Source organism: Octopus sinensis, linkage group LG5 (assembly GCF_006345805.1).
Source record: "Octopus sinensis linkage group LG5, ASM634580v1, whole genome shotgun sequence".
Classification (NCBI taxonomy): Eukaryota; Metazoa; Mollusca; class Cephalopoda; order Octopoda; family Octopodidae; genus Octopus; species Octopus sinensis.
Genome location: NC_043001.1, coordinates 104,243,519 through 104,257,969, shown reverse-complemented (window position 1 = coordinate 104,257,969; position 14,451 = coordinate 104,243,519). Strand labels below are relative to the sequence as shown.

General features: G+C 38.3%; 1 protein-coding gene across 2 annotated transcripts in view; it reads left to right on the top strand.

Moving 5' to 3' along the window:
- LOC115211660 (SCY1-like protein 2) overlaps positions 1-14,185 on the top strand; it is a 65,745-nt gene extending 51,560 nt beyond the window's left edge. The window contains exons 16-18 of one of the 2 annotated variants that reach the window (XM_036502984.1): positions 3,340-3,360; positions 10,746-10,889; positions 11,335-14,185. In XM_036502984.1, the coding sequence (XP_036358877.1) occupies positions 3,340-3,360; positions 10,746-10,889; positions 11,335-12,111 (942 nt within the window). In that variant the 3' untranslated portion in view covers positions 12,112-14,185. The remainder of the gene's footprint in view (positions 1-3,339; positions 3,361-10,745; positions 10,890-11,334) is intronic. The other variant, XM_029780296.2, reaches the window with a different exon arrangement.
- The last annotated feature ends 266 nt before the right edge of the window (positions 14,186-14,451 follow it).

Sequence of the window (14,451 nt, the reverse complement as noted above, 5' to 3'; positions counted from 1 at the left end):
CGACCCTCGGGCCTTCATCTTATGAACAAACGAAGTTGGCTCCCTGTGATTACTCGCCCTGCCAAATCACACAGGGAAGGTTCTCACTGAAACGTGTTGCAAGACTTCCAATTAATTGAGATTATCCATGCAATTTATAGAGAAAAACTTCCACAGAAGTGGCTTTAAAATCTGAAAACAATCAAGAGAGATAACTCTAACTGAAATGTTTGGAAAATAAAAACCATTTAAATGGAATTAGCCGTTATTTAAATTAATTACTAGAGGAAAGTCACAGAGAGGTTTTACGGCTATTAGATCTCTTTGAACCAAGTTAAAAAAGGGGAGGATATTTAGAAGATAAGAATTGTTTATTTCAGTGTCCTGCACTGATATATTTTTTATTTCTTTGAAGCAAAGTGCAGCATATGTGTGTGTGCGCCTGTCTCTCACCAATACTCATTCTCGATACAATAATAAAAGGTCGATGTGCTTTTGGTAGCCTAAGCACAGGCGTGGCTCTGTGGTAAGAAGCTCGCTTCCCAACCATATGGTTCTGGGTTCAGTCCTACTGCTTGGCACTTTCGGCAAGCATTTTCTACCATAGTTTCAGGTTGACCAAAGACGGAAACTGTCGTGTGTGTGTGTGTGTGTGTGTATAAAACTGATTGATAAAATAAGTTCCAGATTAAAAAAAAAAAATTACTGGGGTTGAATCAATTGACAAAAAAACTTCTTCAAGGCAGTACCCCAGCATGGCCACAGTCTAATGAATCAGGTAAAAGTTAAATACATATTTTTTAAATATTTGATAATAAATAATTAGTAAATTATCACATTACTATTCAAGCCTTTTAGCATTCAGATTCCTCTGCCAAAAGTTCTGCTTATTTATTCACATTGTTTAGAATTAATCAGGCATTATCCCATAGCTTTGAGTCTTCAATCATATAATTATTTATTTTTAGAATGACATTGTAGGTCAGGTGTGAGCAGTCAGATCTGGCCTGTTTGAGCATAGAATGAGAAATATTTGGGCTGGATACAGCTGGCTTAACTCCTTCATTACCAACCCGGTTGAAACCAGCTCTGGCTCTGTCATACAAATGTTTTGTTTTCATAAGATTTGAATTAAAATCTTCCACCAAACCTTAATCACAATTTATGTTCCTAGCACTAGCTTAATGATAACTAAGCTATTTTACTAAATTCTTTGTTATATTTAAAATTAATTGAAAGAAACACAGAGCATCTCAAAATAAATACTGTAATGAAAGGGTTAACAGCTAAATGGTTAATAGGAAAGTGGATACAGATTTACAAAAATGTGTAAAATTTCTCTTGTTTCACATCTGTTTTCTATGCTGGCATGGGTTGGAGAGTTTGACAAGAGCTGGCAAAGTGGAGGACTGCCCCAGGCTCCAGTCGTCTGTTTTGGCATAGTTTTTGTTACTGGATGCCCTTTTTAATGCCAACCACTCCACAGAATATTCTGGGTGTTTTTTTTTTATGTGGCACCAGCACAGGTGCTTTTTATGTGGAACACGGTTCTCAAATGTGGTGCTGGCACAGGTGTCTTTATAGAAGAAAGGGATAGAAGAAATGTAGCAAAACCTACGAAATTATGAACTCAGATCTGTTTTAATCAAACATAGTTATTGGTGAAATTTCAACTTCATTGAATGAAAGGGGTTCCTATTTTCTTGAAGCGTCTACATTTGTAGACCTTGAGATGAGGTGGGACCCAAAATCGGAAAATGACTACAAAATGTTTGTAACTCTGAACAATTCCATTGCTTTTACTGCATGGCATAAGAGCAAAATAAATGTTTATTAAATAGATTGGCAACAAATGGATAAGACTTTACATGTTTTTGTGATTTTCATTATTTCAAGTTTGCAACCAAAAAACAAACTTAAATGACTACAATTATCTGGTTTTCTACCAAAACTGAATTGAACAGCTCTCTCCCTCTCTGTGTTTCACACAATTTAAACCTGTCAGTTGATAATAACCTGTTCTGTGCTAAATAATATGTACTCATAGATATTGGGATAAAATGGGTTAATTTGATGCAGTTGAGTGAGAATTATGAAAATAATCCATGACTTTTAAATCAACATTCTTGTTTTTCTCATTATTCTTCTGGTTCATTCTGAACAGGGATTTCGTTTTTAGTATCTCCATTAAAGAGAAACCAATCAAATATATTTTCTAGCAGTGTAGGTTACATAACTGTGACATGGTTCTGGGTTCAGTTCCACTGCATGGCACCTTGTCTTCTACTATAACCTTGGGCCAACCGAGGTCTTGTGAGTGGACTTAGTAGATGGAAACTGAAAGAAGCCTATCATGTGTGTATGTGTGTATGTGTGCCTTTGTGTCTATTTGTCACCCACCACCGCTTGACAACCAGTGTTGGTGTGTTTACATATCTGTAATTTAGCAGTTCAGCAAAAGGAACCAACAGAATAAAAAAAAAATAGTGGTGCCCCAGCATGGCCACAGTCTAATGACTGAAACAAAGTAAAAATACACATATTGTTTGCAGTCAAAATCTTCTTTATAATATTAAATTTTCTATCCACTCTATCTAAATGTATTGAGTCCTTTAATTCAGTTATGTTAGAACGTTTCTTTTTGTTTTGTTTTTGCTGTATGGCTCTGCATAAAACATCACATGTTATATGTTGTGAGTGTAAGAGTGAGTCATGGTGGCTGACCTGTCTTTGGACAAAAACTGGCCAACTTTCTCTTGACTCCTCCAACTCATCCCCTTATAGAAAAGCAGAGCTAAATGATGTTGATGGCAATTGAAACTGTGTGTTGGTATATCGTTATTGAGTTTCACATTTTCAAAGAATTGATAATTAACAAATACAACCTGTCTCCAGTATAAAGCCTCACCATCGTTTATCATCTGTTTTCTGTGCTGGTATGGGTTGGACAGTTTGACTGGAGCTGGAGGGCTGCACCAAGCCCCATCTGCCTGCTTTGGTATGGTTTCTATGGCTGGATGCCTTTCCTAACACCAACCACTTTACAGAGTGTACTGGGTGCTTTTTATGTGGCACCAGTGGGGTCAGCCAGCAGATTGCAAGACAGCTGAGAGAGGGAGTGGAACCAAAACTGTGACCCAGGTGAGAGGTTAGAGTATAACAGAGTGGTTGAGAGATAGTTGTTTTACTACAGAGGAGATAGTTGGTTACCCCTAATAGGGCAGGGAAGGGCCAGAGCTAAATGTTTATTTGATTCTTTGCGGTTCTCTTTTATGCAAATATTAAGCTCTTAAATGTTACGTGTAGCTGCTCAATTGTATCTTGTCAAATGCTGTTTTCTCATTTTCTTGGGTTGACCAGAGCGAAAGGGATAACAGTAAGGTAAGCCTGCACACCTCACAGCATTTAACCCTTCAGTGCATTGTGTGTGTGTGAGAGATTTGTAATTCTAGTATTTTTTTATCTCCATGTGACTGCTTCTTTGGTGTTGTTGTTCATGTTGGCTGCATGTTGTTCTATTGCTATCACTCCTTCTCCCCCGACACTTTCAAGTTACCATTGTTGATGTAAACGAAAGAATGTCTCCGTTTGCTTCTTGTAGTCGTCTTTCTGTTTCCTTCTTGGTTATTTTCCTGACAGATTGTTTTGAAAGGTATTCGTCAGTGGTGAGTGTGTGACAGTGAAAACGTGTGGGGAAATAATACACGGCAGAACTCACGTATGACAAGTGCTAAAAATGCATTTCCCAAGTTAAAACGATCCCTGCACATTGACATGGTCACACAAACAGATTGTACACTCTTACACACGCACCGGACCTCCTTATCTTCAACACCAAAATCTTGTATGACTTCTCAAATGGACTCCCACACGTTCTGGTTCAATTTGTTTCAAATGTCATCACGTTATGCAGCCTCCAGTTATCTACATAACATTTTTGGCACAAGGACTGCAATGATTACATTGACCCAAGGGGTCAAATGATTTTTATTTTACTGACCCCCAAAACGTAAAGCTGGTCTTGGCAGAATTTGAACCGAGAATGTGAAGACGGATGAAATGGTGCCAAGCATTTGGTCCAGTCTGCTAACTGTTCTTCTGTCTTAAATTGTTAACAGCTATGATTTGGTTTAGCAATCTGTGCTTGCATCTCATTCATGTAACCACAAAATATCGTCTCTTAAAGCTCACATTTTGTGTTGAGAGTGAAACAATTATCAGCTGAAGACTAATTAGTTTGTATCCTGTCTTTTGGGCCAAACACTGAACTTCCATCTGATGAGACTGTATGCTGTTTAATTGATTTGCTAAAAGTAGCATTTAAATCTCATTCAAACCACACCCTATATCGTCTTTAAAAAGAGGAAAATACTAGACAATGCAGTCTTGGCTAACAAAAAGGTAGGGTGGTCACAGCTAAAATGTCCTTGGAAGCTAAACAATTTGTAGTTTGGGAGTTTACCACAAGAATGGGATTTCATGTTGAACAAGAAAAAATTTTAGACAAGGCAAAATATAATTAAGTTCTATATTTAAGAGATGAGGAATTATGTACATTATTTACACTTGACGGATATTTGTCTTCATCTTGTTTGTTGTTAACACAATATTTCAGCTGATATGCCCACGGGCATATGGCGTAGTGGTTAAGAGCATGGGCTACTAACCCCAAGATTCCGAGTTTGATTCCAGGCAGTGACCTGAAGCAAATGTTCTGCTCAATACCACAGATTTGCTTGTCAGTTGTTTGACCTTAACCAGTTGAGCATGTCCCTTAGTGGCTGACGATATGTGCATCTCTGATCACGAGCAGAAGTAGTGGGGGAGCATCATAGCCGTGTGTTGAGAGGGATTCTTTGGGGTTTGAATAATTCACCTCTGGAAACATGGGTGTTTTGTTCAACATCCTTAAACAACCCTTATTCAGGGACCTTTTGAGCGGGATGGGTTACTCAACCAGAAGAAAATTCTAACTGGGCCCCACCTGCAAGGTCATGTGCTGTTTATCTTGATATGAGATCACCATGTCGCGCACATATCATTGTGATGCATGTGCCTGGTGTACCCTTATCAGACGGGTAGTCATGATGGGTATATTGGGCTTTGTATATTTTACCCCAGTGCCACTTTGATGGCATGCACTGCTCTCTCACTCAATAATAATTATAATAATAGCATTGAAAAATACCTTAGGAGTGAGAACCCAGGTTTGAAATTTCCCTAAGACACCTGATGACATCTGGAGGGTATATCAGCTGAAACGTGTTAACAGCAAACAAGATGAGGACATATATCCGTCAAATGTAGACAATGTAAATAACGTACAAGGCAAAATATCTTAAATTGCAAACTCTTAAGAAAATGAAGTCTCAACTGTTGTGTATTCTTGTGGTCTGCAATTCATTGGTGAATTGGGACTGGCACAATGTCAGTCATTTAATGGATGGAAGCAAACGTTGGTCTACATTCAAAGTTAGTTCTGTGTTGGTTAGTTTTGATGTCTTGCTAATTTCAGTCAAAGATAGTTTTCTTAGTAAATTACTATCTTTAAATCTCACAACGAGAGATATGCAGCAACAATACTTTGGAGTAAAGATTGTTTGCCAACATTACATGGCAGCCTTGGTTTAGAATGAATGGAGACTTTGTCTCCAGCTGGCTATACAACACGATCTGTGTCCTTATAATTTCGAACAAGGTAATCTAGCACCCCCACTCAGCTCAAAACAAGATCTATGTATCGCAATTTCTGGGTTATTTCCCTTCCTCAGCACAGAATAATTGTTTGCCTAGAAGTGGTGCTACCAAATTATTCTGTGCTGATAAGGGAAATAACCCAGAAATCGCAATACACATATTGTTTTGAGCTGAGTAGGGGTGCTGGATTCCCTTGTTCAAAAATCTAAGGATACAGATTGTGTCGTATAGCCAGCTGGAGACAATGTCTCCATTCGTTCTAAACCAAGGCTGCCATGTAATGTTGGCAAACAATCTTTACTCCAAAGTTTTATCTGTTTCCACCATCTTGTTATTTGCATGAGCTCTGTTAAATATGACCATCACCACTCTTGCATCAGTATATTATCTGCTGTTGTCTTTGGTTAATCCCTGCATGAATATTGGATACAACAGAACTAAGGCGACTCCTTTTGTGTTTACAATGATTATCTTAGAGAGTTAGCAAACAGCAGAATTGCCTCAGACATATATTTATAAAAAAGCATAAAATTGTCGATTTTCTTGCATGTTTCTTTAATTCTCTTAATGCTTTGTTCCTTTTATATTCTTTTTCCTAACTGATTGTTCTTCATGTTGAAGTTGTTTTCATGAAATGACTTATTCGTTTGTTGAGCCATGAAAAATTTCATAATTTGTGAAACATTTTTCGACTCTTTAATGGAAGATATCACAAGTTGTTGATCTTCTCATTCATACTTAGCGATTCTTGGGTGTTGTCTATTTGAATTTACCAAACAAACCCCTCTACTCGATCTCATTAACATTCCACAGGACTTCCTTGCCAAAAGTCTTTTCACTCATTCACAATGTTTCTGAATGAGAGTTTTTGACATATAAAGCGAATCTAACATTTATGGAGTTTTGAGTTTGTTGGCTTGGAAACAAGGGGTATGCTTGCAACCTCTAAAATTTTTAAGGGGCAATGAAAATGCTTTGAATATCCTCTTGAAAATTTTCATTGCCAAAACAAGTCGATGCCAGCCCCCTCTGGCCCCTGCGCTGGTGGCATGTAAAAATGCACCCACTACACTCTCAGAGTGGTTGGCGTTAGGAAGGGCATCCAGCTGTAGAAACCTTGCCAGATCAGATTGGAGCCTGGTGCAGCCATCTGGTTCGCCATTCCCCAGTCAAACCGTCCAACCCATGCCAGCATGGAAAACGGACGTTAATCGATGATGATGCATTATCGTTATTATATCTGTGTTTGGTTTGACATTAGGATTGAAAAATGTCAAAAATTTTGGATCTGGGTAAATAATCAAATTCCTTTCCCTCACTTAAGGTTGAGCCGTTGCAGAAGACAAAGGATATCAACAGTAATTTATATCTGTTTATTCTTTTACTTGTTTCAGTCTTTTGACTGCAGCCATGCTGGAGCACCGGCTTTAGTTGAGCAAATCGACCCCAGGACTTATTCTTTGTAAGCCTTGAACCGCTAAGTTACAGGGATGTAAACACACCAGCATTGGTTATCAAGTGATGTTGTGGGGGGACAAACACAGACACACAAACATACACACACACACACATATATATATGATGGGCTTCTTTCAGTTTCATCTACCAAATCCACTCACAAGGCTTTGGTCAGCCTGAGGCTATAGTAGAAGACACTTGCCCAAGGTGCCATGCTATATATCCCTTCCTTATTCTTGTTGACTTCGGATTAGAAAATAATAAGTTGTATCTTTATTTTGTGGACAGCAACTAAGTTATGTTGTACAAAATTGAATGGAAGTGGTCTGCTGCTCGTTGGGACCCAATCTTCTTGATTTTATGGGGATTAAGATAATCTGCAGAAATTCGAAGTATTAAAATATTCTGCATAACAATGGTTGATGTATTTTCATCAACAAATACTGGTTTCAAATTTTTGGACAAGGCCAGCAATTTCAGGGGAGGGTGGGGGTGGGGGCAAGTCGATTACATTGATCCCCCTCAGTATTCGAATGGTACTTGTTTTATTGACCTTGGAAGGGTGAAAGATAAAGTTGGCCACAGTGGAACTTGAACCCCTGAACATAAACACAGACAAAATGCGTCAGCATTTTGTCCGTCTCTAAATCCAATCAAGGATAAAATACACTGACCCGTAACAATTCAGAAAAGGCTTATCTCTAGGTTTTGAAAAGAAAGGATTACTTCTGGTGCAACTCCTTGTCTGTGCAATGAAGCATGTAGATCTGTCCTTGCAAAGATTCTGAAGGCTAATGATTTCAAATTTTTGCCATAAGGGCAGCTTGTGGGGAACGGGATTAAGTCAATTATATCAATCCCAGTGCGTAACTGGTAATTATTTAATCAACCCTGAAAGGATAAAAGATTAAGACGGCCTCAGTGGGATTTGAACTCAGAACTTAGCGGCAGATGAAATACTTGCAAGCATTTCGTCCGGCATGCTAACGATTCTCCTAGCTCGACCCCTTATTCTGAAGATCAATAATATACTTTTCTACTCTAGGCACAAGGCCCAAAATTTTTGTGGGGAGGGGGCCAGTCGATTAGATCAACCCCAGTATGCAACTGACCCTGAAACGATGAAAGGCAAAGTCAACCTTTGCAGAATTTGAACTCAGAACAAAGACAAACAAAATAACGCTAAGTATTTCGCCTGGTGTGCAAACATTGCTACCAGCTTGCCGCCTTAAATATTCTTTTCTACTCTAGGCGTGAAATTTTTGTGGGGAGGGGGTCAGTGGATTAGATCAACCCCAGTATGGAACTGGTACTTAATTTATCAACCTCGAAAGGATGTAGGGCAAAGTCCGCCTTGGCGGAATTTGAACTCAGAATGTATTGGCAGACAAAATACTTGCAAGCATTTCGCCCAGCGTGCTAACGATTCTGCCAGATTGCCGCCTTAATTATTCTTTTCCACTCTAGGCACAAGGCCTGAAATTTTTGTTTTACTTTCTATTGGTCTTGAAGTGTATGTCACTAATTTGGTAATTGATAATGCTGTTGGTGGTGGTTGTGGTGGAGAGGTGCTGGTTTGGTTTTCTTACTGCATGTTTTTCATGAAGAATTTCATTGCTTTCTTTATAACAGTGCAGGAGTGGCTATGTGGTAAGTAGCTTGCTTCCCAACCATATGGTTCCAGGTTCAGTCCCACTGCGTGGCACTTTGGGCAAGTGTCTTCTTACACTATAGCCTCAGGCCAACCAAAGCCTTGTGAGTGGATTTGGTAGAGGGAAACTGAAAGAAGTCCATCATATCTATTTACGTGTGTGTCTGTCTTTGTCCCTCCAACATCGCTTGAGAACCAATGCTGGTAGGTTTATGTCCCATAACTTAGCGGTTTGGCAAAAGAGACTGATAGAATAAATACTAAGCTTATCATCATCGTTTAACATCTGCTTTCCATGCTGGCATGGGTTGGACGGTTTGACTGAGGGCTGGCTAGTGAGAAGGCTGCACCAGGCTCCAATCTGATCTGGCAAAGTTTCTGCAGCTGGATGCCTTTCTTAACGCCAACCACTCTGAGAATGTAGTGGGTGGTTTTTACCATGAGTGCCAGTCAGGTGGCACTGGCAACGATCATGCTTGAATGGTGCTTTTTACATGCCACCAGCTTACAAAGAATAAGTCCTGGGGTCGATTTGTTTGACTAAACACAATGCTCAAGCATGGCTGCATTCAAATGCCTGAAACAAGCAAATGAATAAAAAAACTTTAATGCAGCAACAGACGATAATGTAGCAGGATGTGAGCTGAAGTTGCTGTTATGGGGTTTCAATAGGAGGAAACTAAACTTATTTCATTTCCGTTGCCTTTTGAAACAAAGGAAGAGACGTTACATAGCATTCCAGATCTTTAACGTAAAGCCAGGAGTTTGATCAAATGAAATCAATATTTTCTACATTCATAATTGTTATTTAGTAAATTTTCTTCTTGCTAGTTTGGGAAATAAGGCTTCCAACGGTCTTCAGCAACACACTTTGCTGCCACCAGACCCCTTACCAGATTCATTGGTTTCAGGTCACCTTAATACTGTTGTACATAAAGTATTTATTTCTTTGCCATTCAAGTTTCTACTTGCCACGTGGTGGCCCTTAACCATCGAATCAATTGCAGCCAATTTTGTGCTTCAGCCCTTCATTTGATTTTTACTTGGATGTAATCTGCTGGAAATGGTAAACAACTCTTCCTTCAGTGGAATCCTAACAATCAAATTTAACCGATAGAATGTCATTTGAGCATGGTTGAGGCCTGTGCTGCCTGACAGGCACCTGTGCTGGTGGTATGTAAAATGCACTATTTGAGTGTAGTTGATGCCAATGTTACCTGACTGGCACCTATGCTGGTGGCACATAAAAAGCACCCACTGCACTCTGAGTGATTGGTGCTAGGAAGGGCATCCAGCTGTAGAAACCTTGCCAAATCAGGTCAGAGCCTGGTGCAGCCTCCTGGCTAGCCAATCCCCAGTCAAACTGTCAAACACTCCATTGTCAGTTTTGGCATGGGTTCTACAGCCGGATGCCATTCTTAACATGAACCACTTTACAGTGTACTGGATGCTTATCACATGGCACCAGCACCGAAAGGGGTCACCAAGTGTCTTGCAAGACAAAATCCCTGAAATGGGAGGTGGGGGCAGAGGTAGGTGTTTTGCTGTAGATGAGTGAGAGGTCTAAATATGGGGGAGGGAAAGAAAGAAATATATCAGATTTTCTTTGGGAAGATATCTACATTGAGTCAAAAGATCTGAAGACTAGACCTCCTCACTTTCTAGGGCACCAAGGTTCATGTGAAAGAGTATGTAGATTGTGTAGTAAAAACTACATTTTCATTTACAGAACTAATCTCAAAGAGTGGTCTAAACAGGACACAAAATACTTCAAGTTTATGCAAAAATAAATGACATACCACCTCGAATCCATGGTTAACAGAGACAGCATTTCACGATAATGACAAAAAAAAAAGTGTTACTCATTTTTGTTTTAATTACGCTGATGCAAAACATGTTTAATAAAAAATAAAAACACAAATTCAAATACTGGAAATGAATAATTATTTTTCTATTTTAGATGGATAAATTCATTTCTGGTTATGGCCTCAACTCTTTGTTGACAGCACCTGCTAAAAGCCCAACTGTTAGCCCTTGTCTAGAAAATCCGACAGAAAAATTAAACAGTGAGACAACTCCTAGAATCTTTAATCAGCCAACAAAGGTAGGTTTATTTTACTTGGCTTTAATTACATTGTCAAATATATAATTTGGTATTGTAGTCTAGTTATCTACTGAGATCAAGTAAAATTGTATTTCAATTTAAAACAAGTTAGATAAGAAAATTACTATTTGTAAATCTCACAATGAGAGATACTCAGCCACAGTACTTTGGAGTAAAGATTGTTTACCAACATAACAGGTTTTGAGCTGAGTGGGGGTGCTGGATTCCCTTGTTCAAAAATATAAGGACACAGATTGTGTTGTATAGCCAGCTGGAGACAAAGTCTCCTGGGGCTTAAATTACAGCAACATTCGTCCTAAACCAGGACTGCATGTTATGTTGGCAAACCATCTTTACTCCAGGTTAGATAAGGTTCTGCATATTTTGTAATAATGCCGCAGGAAATAAAGAAGCAAATTACAATATATTTCTTTATATTTAACAGGTGAGTCTAAGCATGGAAGAGAAACAGAGGTTGGCACGAGAGCAGGAACAACAAAGCATCTACAAGAAACAAAGTATGCTTGTCCCTAAAACAAACCCTGATCATGAAAAGAGTGCTAATTGTGGTAGTCAAAGCTCAAGTTACCATAAACCCAAAGACCTTACCTCAACACTACTCAACAACAACCTAAACCAACTCCAACATTCTGGTCCATTAAACAACTCCTGGAGCATGGCTCAGTCAAATATGGCTTGCTCATCCTTTGGTGCTTCTTCCTTGTCAGGTGGTGGTGGTGGAGGCATGCCTATGCAGAGAACTAACCCCATTGTACCCCTGAACCAGTCAAAGCCTGCTGCTAACAAATCTGTGGACCTTTCAGCTTTTGACAATCTTTTGTCACCATCTTCATCCCAAATGAAACCCTCGTTAAATCAGATGGCTCAGAAGACTTCAACCACAAGTGGCATGAAAGCTGGCACCATGGGCTTTATGCCGACTGGTTCCAGCACAGGCATTGCAATGAGGGGCAATGTTGGCACAATGCTAAACCAACCACCAGCCATGATGACACATCCACAGGTTATGATGAATCAAGGCATGAGAGTCAGTGCACCCATGGTGGCACCTGGCTTTCAAGGTATGGCACTCGGCAACACAAACATGACTGCTGTCAATCACAACCAGTTCACTAATGCCAATTCAGGACAGCAGCAGCTGCAAAATGGTTTCCCATCATCAAACTCTGCTGGAAATGAACTGGATGACCTTTTCGGCTGAGTATATATTAATATTTCCCAAGTGAGTTTTAGGGGACCAGATGTTCAGCCCAACTACTGATCTAAGGCACAAAGGCAGTTGCCCCCTGCTCCACTTCCCCTGGATGATTGCTAATTGTCAAGTGTATGACTTCTGGCTTTTAAGCAAAGGCTGTAAACTGGTTTTAAGTTGAGTGTGCATAGAAATTATCATTTCATAAGTAGCTCAATACCACACTGTCATACACTTCAATTTACAAAAATTGAAAAGAAAAGCAACTTAAACCTCTTTAGTGTTAAGTTATTAGTTTTCTCATTAAAGTACTTATGGCCCTTCCATGCAAACCCAAGTCACTCTTTAGCCAATTGTTTAATAATTAATATGATGGCTTTGTTACTGATCCACTGACTCGAAGCAAACTGGATCAGCTTTTAAACAGTTGCCAAGACAACAGCAAAACCTGCATTTGTTGAAGCTGTCTCCATTCTTAAAAGTTTAAATTTTTATTCAGTTCCCATTTACTGTTTGGGCTTCCACTGAACAGGTCTTTAATTGCCCACCTCAGGACTCCTATTTTAATATGCAGTTTATGGTTCAGTATATAATAGTATTCCTTGTCCCCCCAGTAGGATTCTTTGTTCAAACATTTCCTTTATGAACAATCAACTGTTCTTCCTTACATTCCATACTTTTTTTTGTTCAGTCTGAATCCATCATCTACACAAGTACCTTGTTTTGCTTTTGTACACACTGGAAGTTATAAATTTATCCCAAAAGGATTTGTAAATTTAGGCTTTCATTTGTAGCATTTGAAACATTGACCATTTTACAAAGTGAGAATTCTAAATATCTGAAAATCTTTAATGGTTTTTAATTTTTGGTTTAGACGTAGTTAAAAAGAAAAAAAATCTAAATGCTGGGAGGGAGGCAGAGTTGGAATGCTTTCAAGTTAGGCCTAAACAGATATAAAAGGACCGTCATCTAAAGGATTTCTGTCACTTTCTGTAAATGTCTATGAAAAGAAACATTCAAAATATTTTCAGATATTAGAAGGGTTTAATGTGGACTAAGTTTTACTAATGAAAATTAACTTGAGGGATTCTTAATATTTTAATGAAGCCAACTAAAACAGTCACTGTTAATCCTGAAAACATCAGATTTAATCACCCTGTCATTTAGCCCATATTTTCTCTCTAGGTTTCCACTCAGTTCCAATTTGTGATAAATATTTTCTCTTAAACAATCTGATATTTTTTCTATAAAGGATGCAATTGAGAAAATTTATAATTCGTTTCCAGTCCCTTGTGCAAATTGTCATTTTAAAGACACCATCTTATCACTACAAAATCTTCAGTCGAAATATTTTCATTGTACAGATTTACTCAGTTCAGCGTCCTTTCCTCTATAATGAATTTTCACTCTCGTGAACTGCAGCAGCCCCTACCAATAAGTTATTCCAAACTAATTTATTCCCTTTGTCAACTGGATAAAGAAGACTGCGTGCAAATAGATTGCTCAATAAAACTAACAAAAGTCTGACACAGGCAATACAATTATTAAAGTCAAACATCGATGCTTTTGAGGTACAAAGCAGCTACGACCTCAGAAGTTTCCTTTAAACCTCAATGTTTGAAGCCAGAGCAGAAGTTTGAAACTTTGGCGTACAATAAGAAGGCTACGATGAAATCATTGAAAGTTTATAAATTAATAAGGACAGCTTCAAAATAGCAGTCTTGGGTTATTCCAATAAACTAAATTATTTTCCACATTGTCGGCTGAGGTTTTATTTCAGACAAGTAATATAACCTTGAGACAAAAAGGACATCACAAAATTAGTATTTTGTGTAATGTTGGTTATATTTTAAATGTGAATTTATTAATATTTAGCTTGGAAACTGACAGGTGCAATTCCAGTAATGTGCAGTTTATAGAAATTACAAGAGCTCTGTTCTTGTTCCGTTAAAAATTTAATCGAAATTGTAAAACCAGTCTTTCAGTTATTGCAGTTGGGTGCCCTGAATGTTCCTTGCCTGTTTGTAAATATTAATTCTTTAACTTTAATGGCATCAATAAATATTTGTGCTGCAGAAATTTAGTTTGTGTTATTTTAAATTTGAATTTTTGAAAAATAATCACTTTTGGAGAGAAAAGACCAGAAAAAAAGTGGTTACAAAATGGCATAGCAGTTTACAATATGAAATATATATATATAAAAAAAAAACACTCACAAACCGATAGTGTAGTGTCTGCATATGAAGGATCTCGCAGTCAAAAACTGAAAAATGTCATGATTATGGAAAATTATTCTTAATGGTCTATTCACTACAAGTAGTATATATAAAAAAAAAACAAAACAAAACA